Source organism: Ctenopharyngodon idella, chromosome 10 (assembly GCF_019924925.1).
Source record: "Ctenopharyngodon idella isolate HZGC_01 chromosome 10, HZGC01, whole genome shotgun sequence".
Lineage (NCBI taxonomy): Eukaryota > Metazoa > Chordata > Actinopteri > Cypriniformes > Xenocyprididae > Ctenopharyngodon > Ctenopharyngodon idella.
The window spans coordinates 6447627-6474220 of NC_067229.1; the positions used below are offsets into that span (position 1 = coordinate 6447627).

Below are 26594 nucleotides of genomic sequence, written 5' to 3' on the forward strand. Positions count from 1 at the left end.
ATTACAGTTTTTCTTGATTGCTTAAACACATTTCTTGAAACTGTGCCTCATATTCTCAAAACAGTAAACACAAATCCATAACATCTCAGCCAATTCCCCAAACATCCTATTTTCAGGTCAAAATGAAGCTCTACACTCAAAACCATTCACTCTTGCTGAAAAACCAAACTTTGGCCTCAGACATCACACACAAGCCCTCAAAAACACACACACTACAACACAGTCTTACACACTGGTGAGATAAATTCAAAACAATACTACAAAAACCAAAACCAAAACCCAGTAATAAGTTATGTTGCTTGTAGTTCTCCCCCTCAAGGAACTTTTCAAATGATGAACACATGTATACACTTGCGCATTTTTTATTCCTTAATGTACTGTACAGTACAATACACCAAACAACAACAAAAAATATTCTGCCCCAGCATCACATCTTTGGTCTGGGACAGGCCAGAGAATCTCGTCAGCATCACAGGCTGTACTGGCCCTATCCAGGCAGCGGGGGGAAAATCCTCTTGCATGCCTGATCCACCCTTGGCACGCATCAACTGAAATGTCTAGGCAGGCTTCTTCCATTCCATCGTCTCTGTGTCCTACAAAAATAGAAGTACTGATTACTGTAACTGTAACACATCCTTTTTACAAAATGGAAGCAGACAGAAACTCTATCTGTATGTAAGGCAGTTTGATGCATGTGTTGTTACAGAGTACAGCACTCAAAAGTTACACTGAGGTACGCCTACCTGTTTTCCTCCCTGAAGGTTCTTATGATCAAGGTGACAGTGAAGCAACTTAAGTTTGGCTGAACTCATTGCCCAGCCTCCCTCATAGTCATACCATGGACAAGGACATGGTCAACTAGTGGCACGAATTTCATCTGAGACTCCTTGTCTCCTTGCCCCTCATCCTCATCATCGTCCTCCTCCACTTTTTACTACTGCTGCTGCTCCTCCTCCTCCTCCTCCTGAATGAACTGACTGGGGCTCTTTTATACATCTATTGAAGGTTCTGATTGGTCTGTGATAAATTTTGACTCTTAGTGTTTCCACGTGGGTAACTGAGCTCAAGCTATGCTGACTTGAGTGAACAATATTGAATGCTAGTGCTTTCTAAATGACAACATGGTGTAGGCAATGAGAAATGAAGGGATTTGTGTGTAGAGTTTTGCAGTGACAGTTCAACAAATTTGATTCATATGTCAAAAAGGGGAATAGTGTTTATAGTTTAGGGAAATGGGTGTGGTTTTTGATAAATTGCGTTATGGTTTTGAAATTTTAGTTCAAAAGCCTGGTTATAGTGTTTAAGCAATCGGGAAAAACTGTAACAACCAACTTTTGAACAGGGTTATTTTAATAAATTCAGCTATTTTTTTGTCTTGTGGACTTTATGTAAACATTGTTTATGTAAAATATCTTACTCAGGACAGTACTAATAAAAAATAACATGCATTTTGTAAGATCTCTCTTAATTTTAACAAAATATTCATATTTTCACAGATTCTGCAAGTGGTTCCCATACTGTATATACATATATAATTTTTTTTTTTTAATAAAAAAAAAAGATGATATTAATTATATAATCTTATTATATAATTATAAATACATGACAAAAACAAAGTTTTTTATCTTCATATCCTGAATACACTATCTCTCCAGATATTTTTGGATATATTGTGTTAAACTTTCTGTTCTGTTTTTCTCTTTTTTGGGCCATGTTGTCCATTTTGTTTCATTTTGTGGATGAAATAAAATATTTGGATATTAAATTGAGCATAAAATCAATAATAAAAAAGAAAACACATTTACATTTACTCACATTTATTTAAAAAATTCAAAGTGCATGATGAGTCTGAATTCCCATGATGAATAATCTCATGAAGCTGAAAGCGATCTGTAAACATGTGCTCGGTGGTCTTCCGTTTGAATATCTGTACAAATAAATCCACAGATTCATCTCGGGAATACTTTCTAAAACAGGAATAACACTTTAAAACTGCATTTATGTAAAAAAACGAAAGACTTTATATATCTTTTTCGTTCATTAAAAGCCATCTATCACAAAATCATTTCGTAGCCATGGAACAACAAATTTACTTTAAAAATCAAAATAACACTGTAGCACAAAACTGTATAACAAATGTTTCACATTTTATGATGCATGGCCGATTGTACACAGCAGCAGATAAATATGTTTGAAGAGCAAAGCAAAGTTTGAAGCCTGAGACAAAAAATATTATACTCGTGTGGACTCTACAATACAGCTTCCCAGGATGCATTGTGTCAAAACAGTAAAAAAAAAAGTTAGTAAAAACAAATGTTCGTCATACTATGTGTAGGTAAATACTGTGCATTTTAGGTTTTTTTCCGTGCTTTAGCCTGTTAGCTCTACCGGCAGCTCTCGGCTACATAGCGCCTCCCACTGGCGAGCCAGGAGCGATATCAGCCGCTCCCTGCTGTCCGCACCCGGTACAAAAATACACCACTGCACTTCACCCTCGGCTCCTCCAGCCCCCCGTGTCCTGTCGCCCTTCCTGTCGGCATCCGCAAAATGGTCCATGGTAAGGTGGCACAAAAGATCCGGTCCGGGAACGTCGTCGAACACCAGCGTGAGGGCTTGCGGGTAAGTCTGGTAGCCCATTAGCACGCGGTCCAGGTCACGAATCCGCCGGGCATCCGTGAGACGGTATTTGTCTCTTTGCGGCGGCTCTTTTGCGAATTCAGGTAGCGGGTAGCTGATGTGGTCTTCATCCAGGAGGAAGACATCTGTGCTGGTGAGTATAAGAGTCTTGGGTTGTAGGACGGTCCGGTTCTGGCTGGTTTGGCCTGGAACGACGTGGACCTGGAACACCAGTACGTACAAAAGGATGTTGAAGGAGTGAGACGGCGCCTGCGGGGTCTTTCTCTCCGCCACGATGAAGGTGAGGTCTCCGATTTCTTCCTCGCTTGGGTATACAAACTTCACCTTGCTGGAGTGGACCAGCTCGTAGTTCTCCATTTTACCTGATTTATGAGGGAAAAAATATTATTGGTAAACATCCAGTCAAAGGGTTCAGGTAACGAGAAGCAACTTATCGGATTTTCACAATATATTCTAGCAGTCAAACCTGTGCTTTTGTTTCCAAACTGTGAGTAGAAATCCAGCTCAGAAGGTTCAGGAGAGGGAACTTTCTCCAGCAAGGACAAAACCAGCATCAGCTGCTGCAGGAAGCGATGTGTGCCGTAACCGTCACGGGTCAGACAGGAAATGATGTGATCAGCAGAGGGCCCTTTGAACAAAGAAAGAAAGATAGATTAAACTCTTTAACTTATTTAACTGTTGTCACTCTTAAAGGGTTAATAAAGTAACTATTTCAAAGGGGTATGATGATTTTCTATAGGCACCGTACTATTAGCGAACATCCTGACACTGCCCACTCTGCTAAGAGGGGAGTTTATATGAATATGTAAATATGTGCTGCGTGCTTTCCTCTCAATAACAAAAACACGGTGAGACGTGAGAAAACAGCAGTTAAGAAAGCATCTGATCATAGCAATGTGGATATGTTTGCACAAGCTCTGCAATTCAGCACTCCAGGAAAGTCATGTCACGTTTATTTATAAAGCACATTATACAATAGATCACTTTAAATCAAGCAGCTTTACAGTATTGAACATGAAAAAATAGCATCAGCATCTCTTAAAATTAAAACTACAACTTCAGTTTCTACTATAAAAGCAGCTCTCCAGTCAGTGTTCATGCTTTTCCTTGCTAATGTCTGACCTTGATGGACTGAATAGAAGAAATGAACCGGAGAGGATTTCCACATTAAAGAAGGTGGAGTCTCAGAGCCACACCTATTATTGCATCATTGCCAAAGAGAAGTGGTAGTCTGATGGTGTTTACAAGTGAAATTTTCCAGAAAGTTTGCTTTGGCAAACTGTTTCGAAGTCCCGAAATGAACAAAACGAAGTTCGTTTTATGTCCTGATTTTGTTAGAAATTTCATCACACCAGATCGTTCTTTGATTTTGCTTGAAGTACAGTGGTGATCAGAATTATTGGCACCCTTGGTAAATATGATCAAAGATGATTGTAAAAATAACTCTGCATTATTTATCCTTTTGATCTTTAATTCATAAAATGAGCAAAAATCTAACCTTTCATTGAAGGAAAAGAATTGAAAGTGTGTGTGTGTGTGTGGGGGGGGGGGGACCTATAATGCCTGATGAGTTTGGAGAACCTGACAAGAGATCAGAGACCATTCCTTCATGCAGAATCTCTCCAGATCCCTCAGATTCCCAGCTCCATGTTGGTGCTTCTTCTCTTCAGTTCACTCCACTCATTTTCTATAGGGTTCAGGTCAGGGGACTGGGATGGCCATGGCAGAAGCTTCATTTTGTGCTCAGTGACACATTTTTGTGTTGGTTTTGATGTTTGTTTTGGATCAGTGTCCTGATGGAAGATCTAACCACGGCCCATTAATGGATTTCTAGCAGAAGCGGTCAGGTTTTGATTTTTTATCTGTTGGAATTTGATAGAATCCATGATACCATGTATCTGAAAAAGATGTCCAGGACCTCCAGCAGAAAAATAGGCCCACAACATTAAAGATCCAGCAGTATATTTAACAGTGGGCATGGGGTACTTTTTATCCATGTGTGCACCAAACCCATCTGGTGGGTTTGCTGCCAAAAAACTATTTTTTTAGTTTCATCTGACCATAGAAGCCGGTCCCATTTGAAGTTCCAGTCTTGTCTGACAACTGCATATGCTGGAGATTGTTTCTGGATGAGAGCAGAGGATTTTACTTGAAACCCTCCCGAACAAAATGTGGTGATGTAGGTGCTGTTTGATAAATTTTTTTGGCTTTCTGAGACTCAAGACTCAACTAGTCTCTGCAATTCTTCAGCTGTGATCCTTGGAGAGTCTGTGGCCACTCAAACTTTCCTCCTAACCACGCATTTGGACGATTTAGACACACGTCCTCTTCCAGGCAGATTTGTAACATCTTTAGTTGATTGGAACTTCTTAATCATTGAGCTGATCGTGGAAATGGGGATTTTCAATGCTTTAGCTTTTTTCTTACAGCCACTTTCTATTTTGTGAAGCTCAACAATTTTTGCTGCACATCAGAACTATATTTTCTGGTTTTACTCATTGTGATGAATGATTAAGGGAATTGGTGCCAATAATTGTGGCAAACGTGTTTTGGAGAAAAACATTTATTTCACAATGTGATTTTCCCCCCACTTTCAGTTCTTTTCCTTCAATGAAAGGTTAGATTTTTGCTAATTTTATGAATTAAAGATCAAAAGGATAAACAATGCAGATTTATTTTTACAGTCATCTTTGATCATATTTAAAAAGATGCCAATAATTCTGACCACCACTGTATATTGGGGCCTTTAGTTTCATTGCTCAGTTCAGGTGCTTTAGTTTACAGCATCAACATAGAAGGGCTAAAATAATATATAAAATAAATAGTGTTGCTTGCTTTTCGCCAAAGACATTTTCTCTAGAGACAAGCAGCAATATGAAATGCTGTATTAGCAGTTCCTTGATGCACAATTGAATTCATGAAACAGATTTCACACAAAACAAACAAACACTTTTAACAGCATGCACTTATATTTATTGGAACTCCTTTTGATTAAGCTGATCATTCAAACTGGTGTTGCCTTGATAAATATGTCATCCAATCATGTGCCTTTCAGACGGAAAATTGGACCAGTAGTGATCTTGGACACAACAAACTCACCGACGACTCGAAAGTACTGATCAAACAAGCCCACGTTGACGCTCTGCAGGTCCTTCAGTTTAAGGGTGAAGCAGAAGGAGATGAGGAAATCGGTGTCCTTGTGCTCGGATGGTTGCCAGGTCCACATCACTGCAAGATGAATCAATTTAATGAATCAATTTTAATGTTACAGAGAATGATGACTAAAAAAAGAATATAGAAATATATATGCGAAGAACTGAACAGCATTGTATATGTAAATGAATAAGATAATAGATATAATTGAATAATAGAAAAAAACGGCACAGAATATAGAATACAATAGAACCAAATAGAATAAATTAGCAAAGAGTATATTTGAAGAACACAAAACAATAGAACTGAAATATAAGTAAAACAGCATATAACAGTTCAACTTCTGTGCTGCATTAGAACAGAACAACTGAATATATTTGAAGATGAGATTAGAATAGAATCGCTCACTTGATTGGTTGGTGAGCGAGGACGCCGTGTCCTCCAGGATGAAGTAGATGGCTCTGGTGGACAGCAGGACACAGGCGGTTGTCTCTACGTCAGGAGATCTGTAGAAGAGCACCGATGTCCACAGGATGTGTTTCAGCTCCTCATTCTCCACCTGCATGACAAACACCCTCAGTTTTCAGTCTCTTTGTCACATAATACTGCAGTTTATTTAGTGGTGTTTGCTTGCATTACTATCGCCCAAACTTATTGTCAGGGTTTTGTTTCTTCTGTGCAGTTTGTACTACAAACATAAATGATAATTTCAGCTATGCTAGTTATCATTTTATTTTGAAGAATTAAGGACATGTCCATTTCCAATTAAACACCTCAAATTAAGTGTAGGGCATAAATGATTCTAGTGAGGGTAACCATGCTTGAAACTTCAAATGTTAGGTGTTTGTTTACGGTTTAAATTTAGTTTAGGAAATCCTGTAAAAACAGTGCACTGATTGCATAGGACATTTGAGAATGAGTGGAAAATAGTTCAGATAGCCGCCCTTTGAAAACAAGGCAGCTGGCCAAATTTAACAGTCAAAGTAAATAAACAAATTCACAGGAACCAAGAGCACACACAGGAAGAGATGGGTCGACCAGAAGTACAAATCGAGCAATATACAGTGTGAGGATAACAACACAACACTGGAAAACCCAAGGGATTGCAAAGGAAACTTCCGAGGTAAATTCTACAGCACAACCATCCAGGAAATTTCCTCATAGGATCTGAATCTGTGAAATGAGCGTATGACTTGCCTCAGCAATATTGTTGTGGAAGAAGTGAACAAGCTGGTCTCCTTTGAGAGATGAGATGAGGAGTAATGATGAGGAAAGTGAGAGGTGTGAGGGACATTGGTTGTCCTCCATCAGCTGCTGAATGAGAGATTTGGCTGGATACAGCAGAGACAGGGTCAGATGGGGCCTTGGCACTTCCTGAGGGACGCTGTGAAAAAAAAAAAAAAGCAGTGCAATATATCTACTGTGAAAACGTCTAAGAAGAACCATTTAAGTTTTTCTAATTAACAAATGCTGCCTTAGGAAAAGTGAGTAGTCATTTAACAGATGCGTTTCATCTCCCCTTCTGCATTTCTTCTATCCAATAAAAAGCATTTCAAAAGGTTTGGCATTTCATCTGTAAAGTTAGGATTAGGGATAGTGATAGAGTTAAGTCTTAATCATCCTTTTGAGCTGGGAATTACTTTTCTAGTCCAAAGAACTTGAAACCACTAATTCTTTGTCAAAAATTACATTACTTGCTCTTCTGGCATTCTTGCCAAGAACAAGTTCATCACACTAACCTCACGCTAACTGCTATGGCTCTAATTTCAAAACAATATGAAGAATGTTATTTCCCAACCCATTTCACCCGTAAAGTTAGGATTTGGGTTTAGGGATTGGAGTTGTCAAAAGTAAATTTTAAAAATGTGATGCTTTGAGCGCTGTTCAGCGGATTTGTAAACACCTTTGATTGGCCTTTGTGTTCACGTGCTCATCAGATATGTCTGTGATTGGCTACAATGATCAACGCATGGGAGCGTGTGAAATAGGGCTGGACGATATGACCTAAAATCAAAATCTCGATTAATTGAACATTTTACCTCAGTTACGATTAATGAATGATTATTTTATTTGTTTTTGCCTTGTTTTTGCCCTCATAGCTCACTGACAAGTACTGTAAATATGATTGACTATTAAAGGTGGGATATTTTTCCTATTGAAAGAATGATCTGACATAACAGCTCACCATTTTATCTATGGTTCGTAACACTTTTTACAGATTTCTGCTCGTTGTAAATCAGATACAGATAAATACAGTACCAGTACATTTATTTGAATGCATTAATGAGGAATTTGCGTGTGTAAATTAGTCATACCATCTCTCTATTAATTGTGAAGCTGTGGGTTGTAAGTAGTTACTTCAAAAGTAGAAAAATATATGCTATAACTTTTGAGTTTCTAAGCTACTTTAGTGATAAATCACAGGACAGCGATGACGAGTTTCTGCGCTCCTCTCTGTGAGCGCGATCTTCACATGATGTGCAGCTACTGTATAAGCGTTCGTGTGTCACAATGCATCAGTGCAGTATCTCAAAATAATAATACACATGCGATGGTCTAAAATGCCTCCTGAACCCTATCTTGAAACACCCGTTTTTCCACCTCATATAATATACAGTGCAATATGACATGTTCAGCATTTTCTTTAACCCCAATTTTCACAGTTTTCACTATTCCTTTTCCCCATTAAAAACAAGGTGCCATTTAGTCCTGTGTGATCCACTCTCAGTCTTGTCATTATAATTTCCTCCCGCCCGGTCCTTTCCCTATAATTTTTAATACTGACAGACCTTTGTATTTTACGATATCCCTTTCCTTTCCTGTCTTCTTCCCACAAGGAGACAGGAAAGGACACTTTCCCACAATTTCTGCCATATTTCGTCATTGCTATACCTTTCTTGCACGCAGTCTTTGTGTGTTGACTCTGCATTTGAGTTTGCCTCCATGTTGCTTCCATGCCACTGACTGGATGGGGCGGAGTCACGTGACTACACATGCGGTAGTATGTTTTAAGGGGAAAGTATTAACAGGATTAAAAAAAGTGAAATAACCGACATGGAAAAAAATAACGTCGGTTAGAGGTTCTGAATTTCGGTTTCGATTACTTTTCGATTAATCAACCAGCCCTAGTTTGAAAGCACACGGAAGTGTTTGAATTTTAAAGTGTTTTGAAAGCGGGAACGTTTGAAAGCAAGCGTCTATTAGCGGACCGGTCCGCTGATAGACGCTTGCTTTCAAACGCTCCTGTGTGTATCTGTGTAAGTGCTCAGTGAAGAGCGTCATTGATGTCTATTTACATGTTTTTGAAGCGTTGATCATTGTAGCCAATCACAGACATATCTGATGAGCGCGTGAACACAATGGCCAATCAGAGGTGTTTACGAATCTGCTCATCAGACTCAAAGCGTCACATTTTTAACATTTCAGTACTTTTGACAACACTATTAGGGATTACTATTAGGTTTAAAGTTTGAGATGGCATTTCTTTTCTAGAAACTTCTGGTTAAGAGTTATCAACATAATTCTCATGCTAACTGCTATGGCTATAACTTCAAAACAATATGATGAATGCTAAATCCAAACCCCAACTAATGAATGTTGAAGTTATTTTTAGTAGCAGAAAACTAGCTACATGTAGTCAGGAATATTCTTGCTAAAAGTATCTTGCGAAAAGGCTCAAATGATGACTTCCTTTGCAACCTACAACCTTTCAGTTACATTCCAGGCTACAGCTTAGGTCTGGGGCTAAAATGGCATCCATGCTAACATATTTTTAGAAACATTAGTAACAAATGAACTCCATTACCTGCTGGTAGGTATTCTTTTGGTGGTTGTAGCCGGAGCGGGACAACTGTGCACTTTCAAGTGTCCTTTCTTGGTGTGCTGCAGGGCGATGGTCTTAATTTCCCGCAGATTGGATCGAAGCCGTATGAACTCTTGCAGGAAGGTAAACTTGTCTTGTGGAAGGGCAAAAACAACAGACAGGAGCTCGTGACCTGCCATCAGTTCTACGACATGGTCATCATAGAAACGCCGAGAATTTGAGACGGCTCTACAAGAACATTTCTGCTTTGGGTCGAGGAGTGTGAACGAGAGCGGGATACGGGTTACTTTGGAGCAGCTCCGCATCACACTCGCTTCCGAAGAGTCCCGGGACGACAGAGCGACAAAGTCTACCTTGAGAACGCAAAGGTGCCGAGAGGTAAGGAAGAGGATCATGGGATTGGAGGTTTGGTCCTGATCACTTTCAAACAGGCTGATTTGGGATAAAACATCTGAGGGTACTGAGTTCTTTGGAAATTGTGGGTTGTTTATGACGTTCTTGTCGGAGGTAGATGGGTCTAGATTAAGGAAATGGACCAAGTGTCCACCTTTTACGCTTTCATCGCTTTCCTCAAAGTCCCAAGAGTTCAGAAACTGTCGGATGAACATCTGAGTGTTAGAGTTCAAAATTTGTTCGTTAGTTTGGTCCACATGAGGGCTAATGCAAGAGTGCATCTCCTTCAGACTTTGGGCATCTGAGAAAAAGAACCATCGTGTATTGCTTGACTTCACCTTCAAGGAGACACAAACCTCTGGAATATCAAACTGGAAGGTCTCAATGTTGGTGTACAGCACAACCAAGTCAATCTCAAGGTTCTCCATTAGTTCCTCCAAGTTACTCACTGGCTCTTCTGACCGTGGGTGGAAAACCACAAGCGAGCTGTCAGTTGCCACCAAACAAGATGGCCACTGACTCAAAACTTCTCCAACACTGATGCAAAGAGACCAAGCTACGATTTTTACATGATCATCTGCAGATTCTCTCTTCACATCATCTGGTCCCTTTTCCTGAACTGTAGATGAAGAGGAACAACCCATGATCTCGTTGGTGCCATCTAGAGTCATCTCAAAGTACCCATCCCCCGATTGAGGGCTGCCTTGGTCCTTGCCCTCCAGAGAATTGGTTTTGCAAGGTATCGGGGATGATTCTTCTCTGTTAGCCTGGCTGATGTGAGCAGAAAGTTGGTTGGTAAACTCCTGGTTGGTGGTAGTGTAGGACAGTAAAGTAGGAGGCACAAAGAGATTCAAAAGACTTGTGGTCCAAGGTTTCCACTCCTCTTCACAGCAACAGGAGCTAAAGAGAAATTAAACAACTTGTTTTAGTTTCGGTTTAGAAATCTTAAATAAACAACAATAAACACTCAAACTTTAAGGATTTCAACACAGAACCGGATTTCACATCTCATGAAAAACAATAACTTTTCTTGCGAATGAATTACACGGAAAGAGAGCACTGAGCTTCCCTTTGTAATCACAGAAGCTGTGACATGAGGGTGAGTAATTAATGACAGAATTTTCATTTTTGGGGAAGTTCTTAACGTTCCCTGTATATGGTCAACTGCAATCGAGGATTTTTTAAACTGCGTACTCGAATTTAATTGAGGAATCGTGACAGCCCTATTGTACTGCACTATGAATTGCGCTTTGAAACATTTCAGGAATCAATTAAGCTTGAAATCTAGCTTGCATAGCCAGAAGCATTTACATATTTGCATAGAGTATGTTTCGGGCATTGCATAAACAAAAAAACGTTTATAAGAACTAACCTGCTCTCAAAGGTGACCTCCAAAGATAAACTGGAATCAACTTGAGTTTTCACCTGCAAAAAAGGACAAGTGGTGTGGTCTTGTTTTTGCTGGCACCACAATATTAATTAATTAATTGTGCTATAACACAAACCAACCTGCGGGTTGACCTCACAGGCCGAGCTGTAAACATCATAGCATCTCTGGGTAATTGTAGAATCCACATGAGTTAATATCTCTTTGGTAATAAAAGCTTTTTCTGTACAAGTAGTTATTTCTGAAAGGGAGACGGAAAGGAAAAAGTTATTCTTCAGTCACTAAAGTTTTGTTCACACAGCAAATGATGGTGATGATTTGATTTGTTTGTTCAGTCAATATACGGTGTATCAACATTGGTTGATATGGTAATGATGCAAGCGTCAGGATGGTGCCAAGAGACTTTCACATACAACAGCTGACAGCAGCTGAACACAGCTTGAAGAAAAAAAAATCTGATTTTAATTTAAGATTTGGAGTCAGATACCAAATACCAAAATATAAAATTAAAAAAATGAATCACACACACACACACACACACACAAAAAAGGTAAAATAAATTTAAATACAAATTAAAGGTCCAGATAATGTATAGATGATTTCGAAGACAACTTTTGCTAGAGTATAGTATTATTCCATTAATATTTGAGAAACGAAATGTTTAAATCACATTTTACAGGAGTGCGTAACAATGAATATTTAGATGTCGTTGGCAGAAATTGAAAGTCTATCAAAAGCACCCGAGGCTGTTGCTTAGTAACTAACACTCAAGAGACAAATATGGAGATCAAATGCTTTATAAATCAGGCCCAATCGGTATTAGAGCAACGAAATGAAAATAAACCACCACAAAAGTCAACGTTCAGGCTAGTTTAGGCAAAGCGAAGAAAATGGATGCTCATTATATTCATTCAAAGCAAAGTTATGAGAAAAATCAGTGAGGAATGCTGATTAAATATGATTTATTTTTTCAGCAGTGTAGAAATGGGCGCACCAAATCTCCGAAACATAATTATGACTAGCAGAGCTGCAATAAGTCAGTATGCAGGAGTAACTGAACAGACAAGTAAATTAAATAAGATTTAATCACATGTGCAAAGAAAACTGTGCTTTTGTTCAAATTAACAATTCAGTCGTTTCAGATTATTCATTTACAATCATTATGTAATGAAGAAAATAATATTTTTTAACCATGCAAATGGAGATTAATAACAAACAACTGAAATATTAAAAAGTACAATAATTTTGCAGGAAATATGTGATGCCAAAACAGAGAAATAACGTCTCATGATGTTCACCATCAGGTTTTACATTATGTCATGCCAACAGAGGGACGTTTTTTAAGTTTAAAGGTGAAGTGTGTAATTTTTTTCACTTTCTCCGATCACATCTTTATATGCCGACAAAACAACTTTGGGGTGGGACTACTTGTTTATCCGACCAATGACAGATGGGAGTGTTTGAGAAACCTGTTTGAAATGACACACTTCGCTTTAAACTCTCCGTTTGTGTTTCCCCCCCTCGTCCCAGCAGCGCGATACATACATGATTACCTTGACTGGAGCAGGTGGAACGGGACAAAGAGGGGGAGGAAGAGGAGGGCGGCGCGACGAGAGAGGACGAAGAGGACTGCTGCCCGCTGGCGGCCTGCCCTGGGACGTCACTCACCTAACAACAATAACATCAGGCTTCTCTTTAGCGAAAAGCACAACCAAGACCACTGAAGGTCGATATAAAGGGTGCGAGGAATCATAAACGTTTTACAACATGTCCAAACCAGAACGACAAGCGATATATCGCATTCATGTTAATCTGAGTTTTTGAGTAGCTCCACCTACACAGAAATCTCATTGGTCCAAATCCTGCTCCATATCAAACATCAGATATCTTCTGACTGAATGTGAATTTAACCTAACATTTTGCTTTCAATGTGAACAAAAACTTTGCTCAAAACGTCATGCCTGGTTAGGACACTTGTGAGTATGAAAGATTCAGCACACACAGAAGGCCTCAAAATAATACTGCGTTCATGTTATTTCAGAAATACCATAATTAAATTGATTTCTCTCTATTTTTATAAAAGCTCTGACTTTTTGTGAAAACATATTAAAACAACCAAAACTGCAGCATGTACACATTTTACATGATATTTTATTATGAACAAATTTTCCTGATGCACATTTCTAAATTCTTAAATTTAAAGAAAAAAATTCAAATATTTAAATTGTTTAAAACAATATTTAAATTATTAAGATTACTTAAAATGATATTTAAGTGATTTAAAATGATATTTAAATTGTTTAAACTATTATTAAATTATTAATGAATAAATAAATCCTGATTCTTTGCAAACTGAACAGCTCTATTGATGTATTTTGCTCTCATTGTAATTATGGTACTTCCAAGACATGAGCGCAACAATGTTTTATGTTATAACTATAATTTTATAACTACAACTTAGATATACTATAATTACATTATGTAATTATATTACAATAGCATATGCAAAAGTCGATGCATTAACACTTTAATAATTTTATTTCATGTCTTCATAATATAGCAGGTCTGCAGTCAAGTGTAGAGTTGGTGATATCCAGTCACTATCAGAGTCTGGCCAGGAGGAGGCGCCACAACTTGAGTCTTTCTCTTCACTGGAAAATTTGTGTTAGGTAATAGATGCGGACAAACAAATGCATCAACGTGAGCAAATAAATCACTGAATCATCTTTTGGTTGAATTCTCATGCCTGGATATCAAGGTTTAGCCCGATTCACACCTAAAAGATTATTTGAGATTAATAATGTGTCACACTCAGTTGAAAGAAAGCCATCAGCACACGCCTTAAAACACATTAATTACATCAGGAATCCTTTAATCTGACAGATGAAACAGTAGTTTGCATTAGAGCCTATTACATAACCTTTTTATTCAGGAAAGCTTTTACTTGGAATTTGTTTCCCTTTTTAACCATCTTTATATAATTTTAAATGTTTCTACTGAACAAATCCATCTAATAATAATAAATGCTAATAGTAATAAAAATGTTATAATAATAATGATGATGATAACAAAATTACTTATTATTATTATTATTAAGTGCTAAATAAGGACTAAAAAGGAAGTTTTCTACTAAACAAAAGCAAAACACTCTAAGAATAATTATTAAAATAATAATGTTAAATAATAATAAATAATAATGTTATAATAATAACAATTATTATTATTATTATTATTATTATAAGGAATATAAACAAAATCAAAAGCCTAATAATAAATGTTAAAATAATAATGTTAAATAATAAATAATGTTATAATATTATTATTATTATTATTATTATCATATAGTATAATAATAAATGTTAATAGTAAATAATAATAATGAAAAGAATGATTATAATAATGATCCATTTAATTTAATTTTGCATCAAAAAATAAATATAAAATCTATAAAATATAAAATACCTTTTTGTCATTGTTTGCCATTCGGTCTTTGGCCACTTTGGCTTTCTGAATGGCTTTCAGCACCTCCACCGTGTCGAGCTCTTTCTCCGTGGTGGTCGTACCATCCAAACACACCTGTGTGACAAATGTCAATTATATTTCTCTATCCTTATATTTCTATGTCCTGAAAAACAGCTAATTTATGTGATATGATACTCTTCCTTCTGAGCGTAACAATGCTGTAAACTCCACTAAAGCTGTGCAGCATGTCATCTTTGATGAGAAGCTCCATACCTCAGAGGCCCTGTCGCAGAACTGGGCCAGAACTTTAGTCCTGTAATCTGGGATGATGCACATGGGGTTATGAGCCAGAGTCAGTTTCTCCAGACAGGGAAGAGTGCCGATGTGTTTAATTTCATCCAGCTACGCAAAGCAGAAGACAGAGAATTATATTGAGCAAATTATCGCATCAACAAAATGACATTTTGCAACTGTCAGTGCAGATAATAAACTACCTGTGCTAATTTGTTGCTGCTTAAGTCCAGGTTAACCAAGGAGTAAAGTTTACTGAGGCCGGAGAGCGTCTCCAGCTGATTCCCAGACAGATTCAAAGTCTTGATATTGCCAAGTTTAGTGTGAACGCACTCCAGGACGGTGAGTTTGTTGAAGGACAGATCCAGATGGACCAGGTTGTACAAATGCTGCATTGAAAAATTTTACACTGGTTTATAAAAACCAAACTTTCTTTGCTCATTAAAATATTATAATATTTAATATTATATATATTATTATGACATTATTTGGAGACAACACACCTGGAGGTTTTCCACTACAGACAACTCATTATGGCTGAGATCAAGAAATTCAACTTCAGGAATCAGTTTCTATGGAAAAAAAGACCAGGAAAAACACAACTTTTATAATCAACAATGAAGGAACTGGTGTTCATTTCATATAATGTAACCTAACTCACCACAGACTCATCGATGCAGCGTATGAAGTTTCGGCTCATGTCCAGAGTGGTGAGCATCTTCCACTTGGGAATAATCGCCGTCACGGGACAGTCCGTATCCACACCCTCAGGTTCCCACTGTGCAAATTCAGACGCTTCAGGAACTAAGATTTCCTGTCAAAGGAGGAGCAAACATTGTAATTCGCACATACAGGTGCATCTCAATAAATTAGAATATCATGAAAAAGTTTGTTTTTTTTCTGTAATTTAATTCAAAAAGTAAAACTTAAATATATTCTAGATTTATTAGACATAAAGTAAAATATTTCCAGACTTTTTTGTTTTCATTTTGATGATTACAGCTTACTGCTCATCAAAATCAAAAAATCAGTATCTCAAATTATTAGAATATTTAACTTCAAGTTCTATTAAATTACCATTCTCAGGGTATAAATACTGGGTTTAGGTCAGTAATCCCAACAGCAGTCATGGGGAAGTCTGCTGACTTGACAGTTGTCCAGAAGACGATCATCAAGACCCTCTTCAATGAGTGTAAGCCACAGAGGGTCATTGCTGAAAGAGCTGGCTGTTCACAGGGTGCTGTGCCAAAGCATATTCATGGAAAGTTGACTGGAAGGAAAAAGTGTGGTAGGAAGAGGTGTACAAGTGAAAGGAATGACCGCAGGCTTGAGAAGATTGTCAGGTGAAGCCGATTTAAGAACTTAGGAGAGCTTCAAAAGGAGTGGACTGAAGCTGGAGTCAGTGCATCAAGAGCCACCGCACACAGACGTCTTCAGGAAATGGGCTACAACTGTCACATTCCATGTACCAAAACACTTCTGAACCAAAGACAACGTCAGAAGCGTCTTACCTGGGCTAAGTAGAAGAAGAACTGGACTGTTGCTCAGTGGTCCAAAGTCCTCTTTTCAGATGAAAGTAAATTTTACATTTCATTTGGAAATCAAGGTCCCAGAGTCTGGAGGAAGAGTGGAGAGGCACAGAAACCATGTTTCTTGAAGTCCAGTGTGAAGTTTCCACAGTCAGTGATGATTTGGGCTGCCATGTCATCTGCTGGTGTTGGTCCACTGTGTTTTCTGAAGTCCAGTCAACGCAGCCATCTACCAGGAAATTTTAGAGCACTTCATGCTTCCTTCTGCTGACAAGCTTTATGGAGATGCTGATTTCATTTTTCAGCAGGATTTGGCAGCTGCCCACACTGCCAAAGGTACCAAAAGCTGGTTCAATGACCATGGTGTTACTGTGCTTGATTGGCCAGCAAACTCGCCTGACCTGAACCCCATAGAGAATCTATAGGGTATTGTCAAGAGGAAGATGAGAGACACCGGACCCAACAATGCAGATGAGCTGAAGGCCGCTATCAAAGCAACCTGGGCTTCCATTACACCTGAGCAGTGCCACAGGCTGATCGTCTCCATGCCACGCTGCATTGATGCAGTAATTCATGCAAAAGGAGGCCCAACCAAGTATTGAGTGCATAGAAATGAACATACTTTTCAGAAGCCTGACATTTCTGTTTAAAATATCCTTTTTTTATTGATCTTATGAAGTATTCTAATTTTTGAGATAGTGAATTGGTGGGTTTTTGTTAAATGTGAGCCAAAATCATCACAATTAAAAGAACCAAAGACTTAAAGTACTTCGGTCTGTGTGCACTGAATTTATTTAATACACAAGTTTCACAATTTGAGTTGAATTACTGAAATAAATGTGTAACTTTTCCATGACATTCTAATTTATTGAGATGCACCTGTATATCAGTGCCAGTGAACAGGTTAAAAAGTTTGTTGGTTTTAAGAAATTTTTTCATCTTTTACGAATGCTACAATATTAAAGTAAAAACTAAACAATTTGCAACCTTTTAACAGACCCTAAAACCATCCATTTTTGTTTCTAGAGATGCTCGACTGCATTTTGAGACTCAAATTCGTTTCTGCAGTGAAATGGTTGAAAAGTTTGCTGGTTTCAAGACTTTTGTTTATACACAAAACCATGTAAAGTACCTTCATACTGCCAGCAGAGAGGTGTATGGTGAGCGTGGCCAGCGTGGGCTTTAGGGAAGGCAGACCTTTGATCTGTCCAGCATCGCAATCACTGATCTGAAAGTAAAAAATAAATGTTAGAAACATCACCCATCACACACCCTCAATTCAACACAAAATGCAAACGTGATTGTCTTCACCTCAATCTGGAGCAGTGATTTAAAGATGGACAGGTCAAACGGAAGGCTCTGCTCCTCGATGTTACTCGTCCCCACCGCTGTTTTCATTCCAGGGATCTGAGTTTGAAGATTTATTGTGAAGCTTTTAGTTATTCTTGTTGTGGGCAAAAACCAATACGGCGATTTGATACATTTATACTGTCAGATCATTTAATGTAACATTTCTTTGACTTTACTTGACACTCAAAATGACAAGCCAAAGTGCGCTACACATGTCATGAAAAGTGAAGCCAAAGCATTTTGATCGCTGGCTGCAGTATAGGTCATAAACCACACCCTCTCTGTGTAATCGAATGGGAAGTGAGCCAAACTAAAAATTCTGATTACACTTCAAATAATTTTTTAGATTCAAGAAGTTTTCAGTTCAATAATAATACATTTATACATATATATACAATTTATATTACATATTAATTTACATAAGTATTTATTAATTTACGGATTTAAAAAAAACGAATATCAGCCGACCGATGCTGACATATCAGTCGTCAACATGATTTCAGTAAAGTAACAAACTCAGACCTTGAGGTACTTGAGGCGGCAGGTGAAGTCCAGGATGTGTCCGAGGTCGGCTTTGGCATCTCCGTTGGCACAGGTGGGCTTGGCGAGTTTCAGCTGCTGTGTGACGGCGTACAGCTGGAGCGGTCTGAGCAGAAACACCTCACCTGCAGCCAACAATTGCTCACCTGGGAGAAGAGACAGAACAACCACATTTAATAGAGGTACTAGAACTCAAAGATGATGACAAAACTGCTCATAGTATATATTATGCAAATCAAAAAATTAATAATGATGAACATTTACAGTAAATATTTCAAAATGGGATTTCTAGAACATGCAAACATTTTAGTAATTTATCAGCAACCATCCACCAATATTGGCTCCTTTTTGTATTTTTATCATCATCAGCAGAAAATGTGTATTATGATAATATAAATGGGTTTATTTTTTCCAATTAAAAAAAGTATATTTTCTATATCAGGTTGCAAAACTATAGATGTCCAATGTAAAAGTCTCATTTGTCTCAAATCTATAATTTTTATTATAAAAAATTTAGATTTTAAATGCTGCCACTTATATCGGTTATCAGTCAATACATTTCCTTTTGTACATTTCAAGCTTGTAATAACTAGCAATTTAAATAAAGTAACAGACCCTTATGAAAGAGCTCTTCAGCCAGGGCAGCAGCGATTCCATTGATTTCCTGAAAATAAGGACGTTTTTGTTAAAACTGGAAATCCGCACGAGCCCAAACAGTAATGTCACTGCATTGAGCTTTAATGATCGGCATGTGCTTCTCCAACTCATTTCCTGAAATATCTTGCCAGAGGAATGCAGAAATGACTTCAATTTCCTCCTTACAGCTAGTTTTCTTTTTTTTACATATTCTGAGAAAATGACTTGAAACACATCTGCGCACAAATCAGGGTTATTATAGTTAACTAAAACTAAAACCCTAAAAAAAAAAAAACATTTTGGTTGCAAGAAATAAAATAATCTGAAATTAAATTAAAAAAAAAAAAAAAAAACCTAGGCAACATTTTTTATTTTCATTTAGTTTAAATTGATATACTAAAATAATAAAATATATGACTGAAAAAAAAAAAAAAAAATTATATAGACATTTATTAAAAAAATTAATAAAAATGACAAATCACCACAAGATTGCTAAAATTTTAACTAAAATTAAAATGAAAACTATAATAAACTAAAAAAAAAAAATTTCAAAATATTAATAAAAACTATAGTACTATCTGAACGATATGGAAGCTTGTTTCCGCCACAAAATAAAAAAATTAAAAAAGGTAATAACTGCAGGATATAAACTGGAAACTGGAAAAAAAAAAAGCTTTTTTTCCTCGCAATTGCAAGTTTATATGGTGCAATTCTGACTTTTTTCAGAATTGCCAGTTTTTAATCCCGCAATTATGACTTTTTGTCTCAGAACTGTGAAATAAAAAGTCAGAATTGTGAGAAAAGTTGCAATTATCTTTTTAATAATCTGTTTATATCTCACAATTCTGAAACAGAAGTCGGAATTGCGAGATATAAACTCGCAACTGCAATGAAAAAAGTCAGAATTGACAGTTTATATATCCCACAATTCTGACTATATTTCTCTCAGAATTGTGAGATATCAACATGCAATCGTGAGAAAAAAAGTCAGAATTGTGAGATATAAACTCGCTATTACCTTTTTTATTTTTTTATTCTGTTACAGAAAACAAGCTTCCATAGAACAGTGCTAAAATAACAATGCCAATCGAGAATAAATCCACAAACGTAAAGCAATTCTCCTCTCCAAAACAACTCCGGTCATATGCCTTATCCAGACAAAAGCCTTTCAGAGATCAATATCAATACCACTACTGTCAGCGGGAAAACATCGCTTAAGGCCAGATTACAGGCTCTGCTGTTCTGAGAACCATTTATATGGCTGAGAGGAGAAAATGCATTGCAACACGATTCATCCTCACTGTGAAGAGTTGCATGCAGTTGTTTTGGATGGATTACGCACAAGCTATTTAACTATTAATATTTAACCAGCATGTGACAGACATGAAGCACAGGAGTCTTCTGTTTACATTCTTGCAGTCACATTAATGCAATCTTGTGCTTCTTATCAAGAAGCACATAAAAACTTACATATAAGTGAAAAAGCAAAAAGTTAGATAGGACTTTGGGAGTCGCTGCTGGGAATCTGCTCAGGAGTGTTTGGAGATAAACTTCCAGCTCCTTTTGACGCTTCTCAACAAGGCTTTTGGAGTTTTTGCCGATGATCTTTTTGGGCGGCAGCAGATGTTTATCGATCTTCTTCTCCACAGTGAGCTGAAGTCAACAACATTTAATCAGTTTTATCAGTCACACACTGTGAACTATGAACACAATGTCAATATCTGAGGTCTGATCTGTCATTTTAGGAACGTGTCTGCGTAACTCACTTTTTCGTGCAAATCGTGAAAGTCGCTGTAACGGTGTTTGACCGTCCAACTGTGATCTCCAACCTTCAGCTCTATGACGTAAACCTGAGGGGGTAGAGAAAATAATACATTTGTAAAAAAAAAAAAAATAAAATCCATAACAATTACAATATTTTTCATTAATGTGTGTTTTAAACTGTGCAAACCAACAAACTCCTCTCCACTTTGTCACACAATGCATAGATTCATATATAATAACTCATATTGTTCATTATGCAAATGAGCATGCAAATAATTAAAGTGGCTTTTGACACTGTATGAACCGCTATTATTATTAATCATCCACATGCCTATTAACAATTAAACACATGATTCTTCTAAACATTGATAAATTATTCCCATAATGATTATTCTTACGCAAATCATCAAATGCTTATTATTACAAAAAAAACATCCGCTCTTATGCAACACACATTGTTTTCATAAAACGTCTGTTGAATTTTATGTTACACAAATCTAAATATTAATCTAACATAAGCTAAATATACTTCTATCCAACAATACTAAAAATATAAACCATTTTCACTTATATTACTCGCAAACCGTTATCATAAACATGAATATGCACTGAACAACCGACCCAAATAAAACACATCAGACTGACCGTGTAATTGTCCACCAGCTCGGATCCCACGATGCGGACGCGTTTCTCCGGACTCTGCTCTGACAGATGCGGCGCGTCCATCTTCACTTCAGCGGGAGTTTGAGCGCGGCGCGATGAAAAATGCAAGTCTAGCTGTCATGTAGCACCTCCATCTTTGTTGTGGTTTAACGCAGAGCGAAGCGCCTCCTTCTCGTATTTCTCACGCGCCGCGGCGCTCACACACAGAGAGAGCTTTATCGCCCCCTATCGCATGAAGATGTTACTACTGAAACTATGAATAACATCGTCAGCAGAACTCCAACCAAATATCAATACTGACTCCAGTGATCTAAATTAGGGTGAATTCAGTTTTGAATTCAGAATTGAGTTTTCCCTATTTGCTTTGATGTACCCACTGGCATATAAAGTAATCTGCCTAATCTTTAATATTTATATAATGAACAATACATTTACAAGACTTTTTGTAGTTTATTTGGTATCAGAGTCAAGTATTATTTTGATAGATTTTAATATCAAACACTTTATTTAATTTTCACTTAATTTTATTTATTGAAAATACACGTTTATACATATATAAAACACAGTCATGTGACAGTCTTGCTATAACAAGACTAATGTAACCCCTGCAATTTCATTATGAACCCCTAGGGGTTTCAAAGACAAGGCATAGTTTGTAACCATACATTATCCCCCGTGTTGAAAAGGCTTAAGCCTAGTCCCAAACTAAACTGTATGTTTGAGCTGTTTTAACTGAAAGCAAATTGCACTGACATATCTTAAAATATATCAGGGCCATTGTTTTGTCTCAAGATGCACACCAGTAATGTTTTTATAAAAGCTACTTAAATGTCCTAATTAAACTAATGCCTAATACTGGCTTAATCTAAGCCCTGTCTGTGAAACCAGGCCTAAAAATAATTTAAAATCACAATAAATAATCATAGAGAACACCTATAGTATAAATTGTAACAACACAATTGTAAACTAATCAATTAATTTGATTGTTTATATTGTTTGATTGATTGTTTATGTGTGTGTGTGTGTGTGTGTGTGTGTGTGTGTAAAATATAACAATATACATTTTCTAATATAATAATAATAAAAGTTTAGCTACTAGCTATTATTTCAAGAAAGAAAACTAACACAATCAATGTTACACAAATTATTTATTAATAAAACTTATTATGAAATATATAAATACATTTTATTTAATTGTCTATCTATCTATCTATCTATCTTTCTATCTATCTGTCTATCTATCTGTCTATTCATACTGGAGTTCATTCATTCACTCACTCAAACGTGTAATCATTGATGCCTTGAATGCATTCACTCGTTCATTTATTTGTTTATTTATTCATGTCAGGCTGAAGGCAACCATCTTTTCCGCGGTTCGTCGAACTCGATATGGGTTTAATACAGAAAATCAGTGCTTTAATTCACCACTAATCCACCATTTTAAGGAAGTGCTTTTTCCTCCTCTTTGTTTGTTAGTCAAGGGGTTTTCGAGGCTGGTCAAATAGAAGAAGAAAAGTGTTTGTATATGCCGTTAGGTCATAACTAAGCATTTTATTGATTGTCCCTCCACCAAAATAGTAAGTAATTGTTCAGGCGGTTCACTCGTTTTAGACTCTCGATTAAACAAATGCCACATCGATGGAAAATCTTAGTCACATGGATAAATAAACAGAAAATTACTTTAGATCTATATATAGTGCATTTCATATCCTAATGAGGAAAACGAGAGTGCGTTTTTGCATATAGCCTAAAACTGAACCGACTAAACAATACAACGACTAAAAAGAGAACTACCCGTTCATAAGACAGCCATTAGTTTGTTGTCCTCACATTTATCACATACATCACGTATACACTCTCTTTGTCGTTATAACGCTTCTCAACTGACCTAGGGGCAGTTGAGCGTTCTTGCCCACAATGAAAGAGACGCGGATCATGACAGCAAAAACTGATCCTGAAACAGCAGCTTGCGAAGACGCCCAGAGAAGGAACAAACCATTCCGATCGCGGAGGGGGAACATTTTCGGAATACGAAATAACGGCGTTGTCGGCGCTCTTCACGTAAAAACAGATGTTTGTTTTAAAATATTGAAAATATACGTTTAAACTAGCATATATAGGATGTTGCTAGATACAATTGTATTCATATTTTAAATACTTTACCTCTAAAAAGAACGAAACGCCCCTATGCCTTCGATGCGGGTCGAAGCGCCCCAACACTATAAAAATCACACTAGACGCGGATTTCTGTAGATGTCAACTGTCATTTCAAGACAAACGCTAGTCAGGTACGGGCAGAAAACGTAGTTTGTTGGCATTTAACCAAAGTAAAAACAAACTGCAAACATATATTTTTTACACTCTTTAGACATTTAGACAACGATTTTGCTTTTAATCTGAAGCAAAAAAGACACTGGTTACTCGGAAAAGCTGAGGAGGGGTGTGACTGATCTCAGATCAGAGCCACACGAGCGTCAAGCTGCCTAGACAGAGGGCACTGCGCCAGGCTATGTGCCATCTAAAGCCAGTGACAAAGAAAAAATCGGAAAAGATTGTAAAAAGGTAGACGACTGAGGGGGTGAATCGTGTAGAGAGGCACGAGTAAACAAAACCCCTAATCAAGGAGAAGAAACAGCCTTTGTTGTCTTCCAGATTATGTAAGAGCGCCCTACAGCTGATGCTAGACACTGAGAAAATGTGCGGAAGGGGCATGATATGCCAATGGGAGGTGTACGGCAACAGACCCTCCATCAAGGAGACGGAAAAACACAAGAGCGAGTCGAGGAGAAGCAACGGCGGTGGTAAACACAAGTGGCATAAATGGGGAAGGAGGCCAGGAAGAAGGGCGCACTATCCAGAAATGCGCAGAAATCGTGCGAGACTGTCCCGGTGGTCTGGCACTGTGGTCTCATTGCGTCCTGCCAATGTTCAAGGCAACCGAGCGCCTGGCATGAGGGCGCCCAGGAACACCAACCAGTTCCTCATGCATGAGAAATATCAGATGATGCATATGCGATCGGACTCCGTTGGCACTGACAGCGGGTCCGACTGCGAAATGGACTTTGCGGATATGGACTCGTACCTGGGTGTGCTGGAGAACGCTAGAGGCGCACTGTTGGACAGTCCAGATCTGCCTTCGCCACCCACATTTTACGCACGACAGATGAACCAATGCCAGCAGTTTTCCTTCTTCGGCTTTGATCAAGAGGAAAGCATGCAGTATTTCCCATCAGAAGACGATGTGATGCAGAGTGAAGACTTCATGCAAAGGGACTTCAAAGAATTCTGTGACACTGTGGCACCATGTATTTAGACACCTGCCACAGGTAACACGTTTACATCATCACTATGGTGGTTTCTGAACTCTTATTCTAAAACTAAATCTGTCCATTGCAATGTGACAAGGCATTGTTTTGTTTGTGTGTTCTGTGATGTATTACGAGTGGTCTGTTATGGGGGGGGGGGGGAGTAGGAGTTGGGGGGTCCAAAGTAGGAGTGAGACCAGCCAGCCAATCACCATCGAGATCTTTTGATCACTCATGACAAACACAGCAGCGGTTTGTACTGGAAAACTAAACCCTATGTGAATGTTTTTCATAATAAATCGACATTTTGCTACACATTGTCTATATTTATTATTACACAATTCATTTTTCATACGTTTTGCTCAATGAATAATAACTTGCAAATATCAGAATGACTTTGGCATGGTTTATAGTTGCATTGAGGTTGAAACCGAACAATAGATCATTATTGGGTATCTTTTTACATTACACAGAATGGCACACTGATCTAAATATTTTGGGGTCATGAAAGAAGAAGCGTAATAGACATATGATACCTGCATAACATTTAAGAAGAACCTTTTCTTCTTTCCAACATACACATACACACCCTTCTTGTACATTAGCGCTGGCTTTTGAAGATCTGACACAAGAACAATAGCAATGCTCATGAGACAAGGTGTGTGTCTGTGTGTGTGTGTGTGTCTCTGTGCAAAAGATCCTCTATACAGCTGTATAATCTGCGTCACTAATTGGGTTTCCGTTTCGAAGCACACAATGAGACCTATAATCATCTTTAGTCTTTGTGTATGACATGTTAATAAGGAAATTTAAAGCCCTGCTAGTCAATAAAAATGGGAAAAGGTTAAACAAAAAGGCTCAGATGAAATCTTTCTCATGAATAGAGCCCCGAGTGTTTTGATCAACAGCGGTTCAGCCCCTTTCCTGCACAGCTTGCCAACTGCATGTCAGATAATTGTGGTGCAAGTTCTTCGAGCCAAACCTACAGGATTGTGTGTTCAATCCCCTGGCTCCATTTCTAGCCTCTTAACTGTCGATAAAAGAAATAAACACTTCACTAAGATGGGAAAAGAGACTTTACAGTCGCTTTTAAGGGACGATAACCATCTTGACTGTAAAAAATACAATAACAGAAAAATAAAATAACAGAAAAAGTATTGGCAGCTCATTACCTGGACAATATCCAGTCATTTTACGGACATTTCTGTTAACCCTAACACAACGCTATGAAGTGCAAAATTCAAAATACAGGTAAAACACCTGTAAAAAATAAATACAGAAAATTCTGTTAAATTAATGCAGTGTATTGTGTTGTCTAAATGGAGCCAGGGGATTTTCATTACTATATGAAAATATTTATGAAAGTATTTTTATATTTCTCTAGTATCCATTACTTTATCCATTACAGTAATGAGAATTTGAGGAAATGTGTTTAATTGTCATGACAATAATGCCAAAAAATGTAATGGTCCTAAAACAGGCTGCATTTTCCTTAAGCAAAATATAGCTTTGTTTTTGTGACGAAGTGTGGCATGGGCATGGCAAGTTATATTAGATTTACTCATGTAAGTTAACAAAAATGGAAATTTTGTGACCAGTTACAGCTTCTAAAAAGGCACACTTTAAACATTAATAGCAATTTGAATCTAAACCTTGATGAA

The 26594-nt window shown here is 37.5% G+C and overlaps 2 protein-coding genes across 5 annotated transcripts; one reads left to right on the forward strand and one right to left on the reverse strand.

Moving 5' to 3' along the window:
* Positions 1–1800: 1800 nt before the first annotated feature.
* On the reverse strand, positions 1801–21811 carry nisch (nischarin). Of its 4 annotated transcripts, XM_051908267.1 has the most exons (21): positions 21611–21805; positions 20968–21051; positions 20672–20854; positions 19181–19229; positions 18548–18711; positions 17987–18082; positions 17808–17903; positions 15808–15960; positions 15650–15718; positions 15350–15535; positions 15129–15257; positions 14856–14969; positions 12947–13061; positions 11516–11634; positions 11379–11431; positions 9596–10906; positions 6988–7174; positions 6199–6349; positions 5737–5865; positions 3104–3265; positions 1801–2999 (listed from the first exon to the last, which is right to left on the reverse strand). In XM_051908267.1, the coding sequence occupies exons 1-21, from the start codon at positions 21689–21691 to the stop codon at positions 2371–2373; spliced, it is 4260 nt and encodes a 1419-aa protein (XP_051764227.1). In that variant the 5' UTR covers positions 21692–21805; the 3' UTR covers positions 1801–2370. The 4 variants fall into 4 exon arrangements, 2 of the variants coding, with proteins under 2 accessions (XP_051764227.1, XP_051764228.1); XR_007932084.1 differs by lacking the exons at positions 1801–2999; positions 3104–3265; positions 5737–5865; ... (1 more) ...; positions 6988–7174; positions 9596–10906 and having other exon boundaries at positions 12939–13061; positions 21611–21811; XR_007932085.1 differs by lacking the exons at positions 1801–2999; positions 3104–3265; positions 5737–5865; ... (2 more) ...; positions 9596–10906; positions 12947–13061 and having other exon boundaries at positions 21611–21810.
* Positions 21812–23861: 2050 nt separating this feature from the next.
* wu:fb55g09 (uncharacterized) lies at positions 23862–25248 on the forward strand. Its single transcript, XM_051908269.1, has one exon. It carries the CDS (start codon positions 24306–24308, stop codon positions 24939–24941), a length of 636 nt encoding a protein of 211 aa, XP_051764229.1. The 5' UTR covers positions 23862–24305; the 3' UTR covers positions 24942–25248.
* The last annotated feature ends 1346 nt before the right edge of the window (positions 25249–26594 follow it).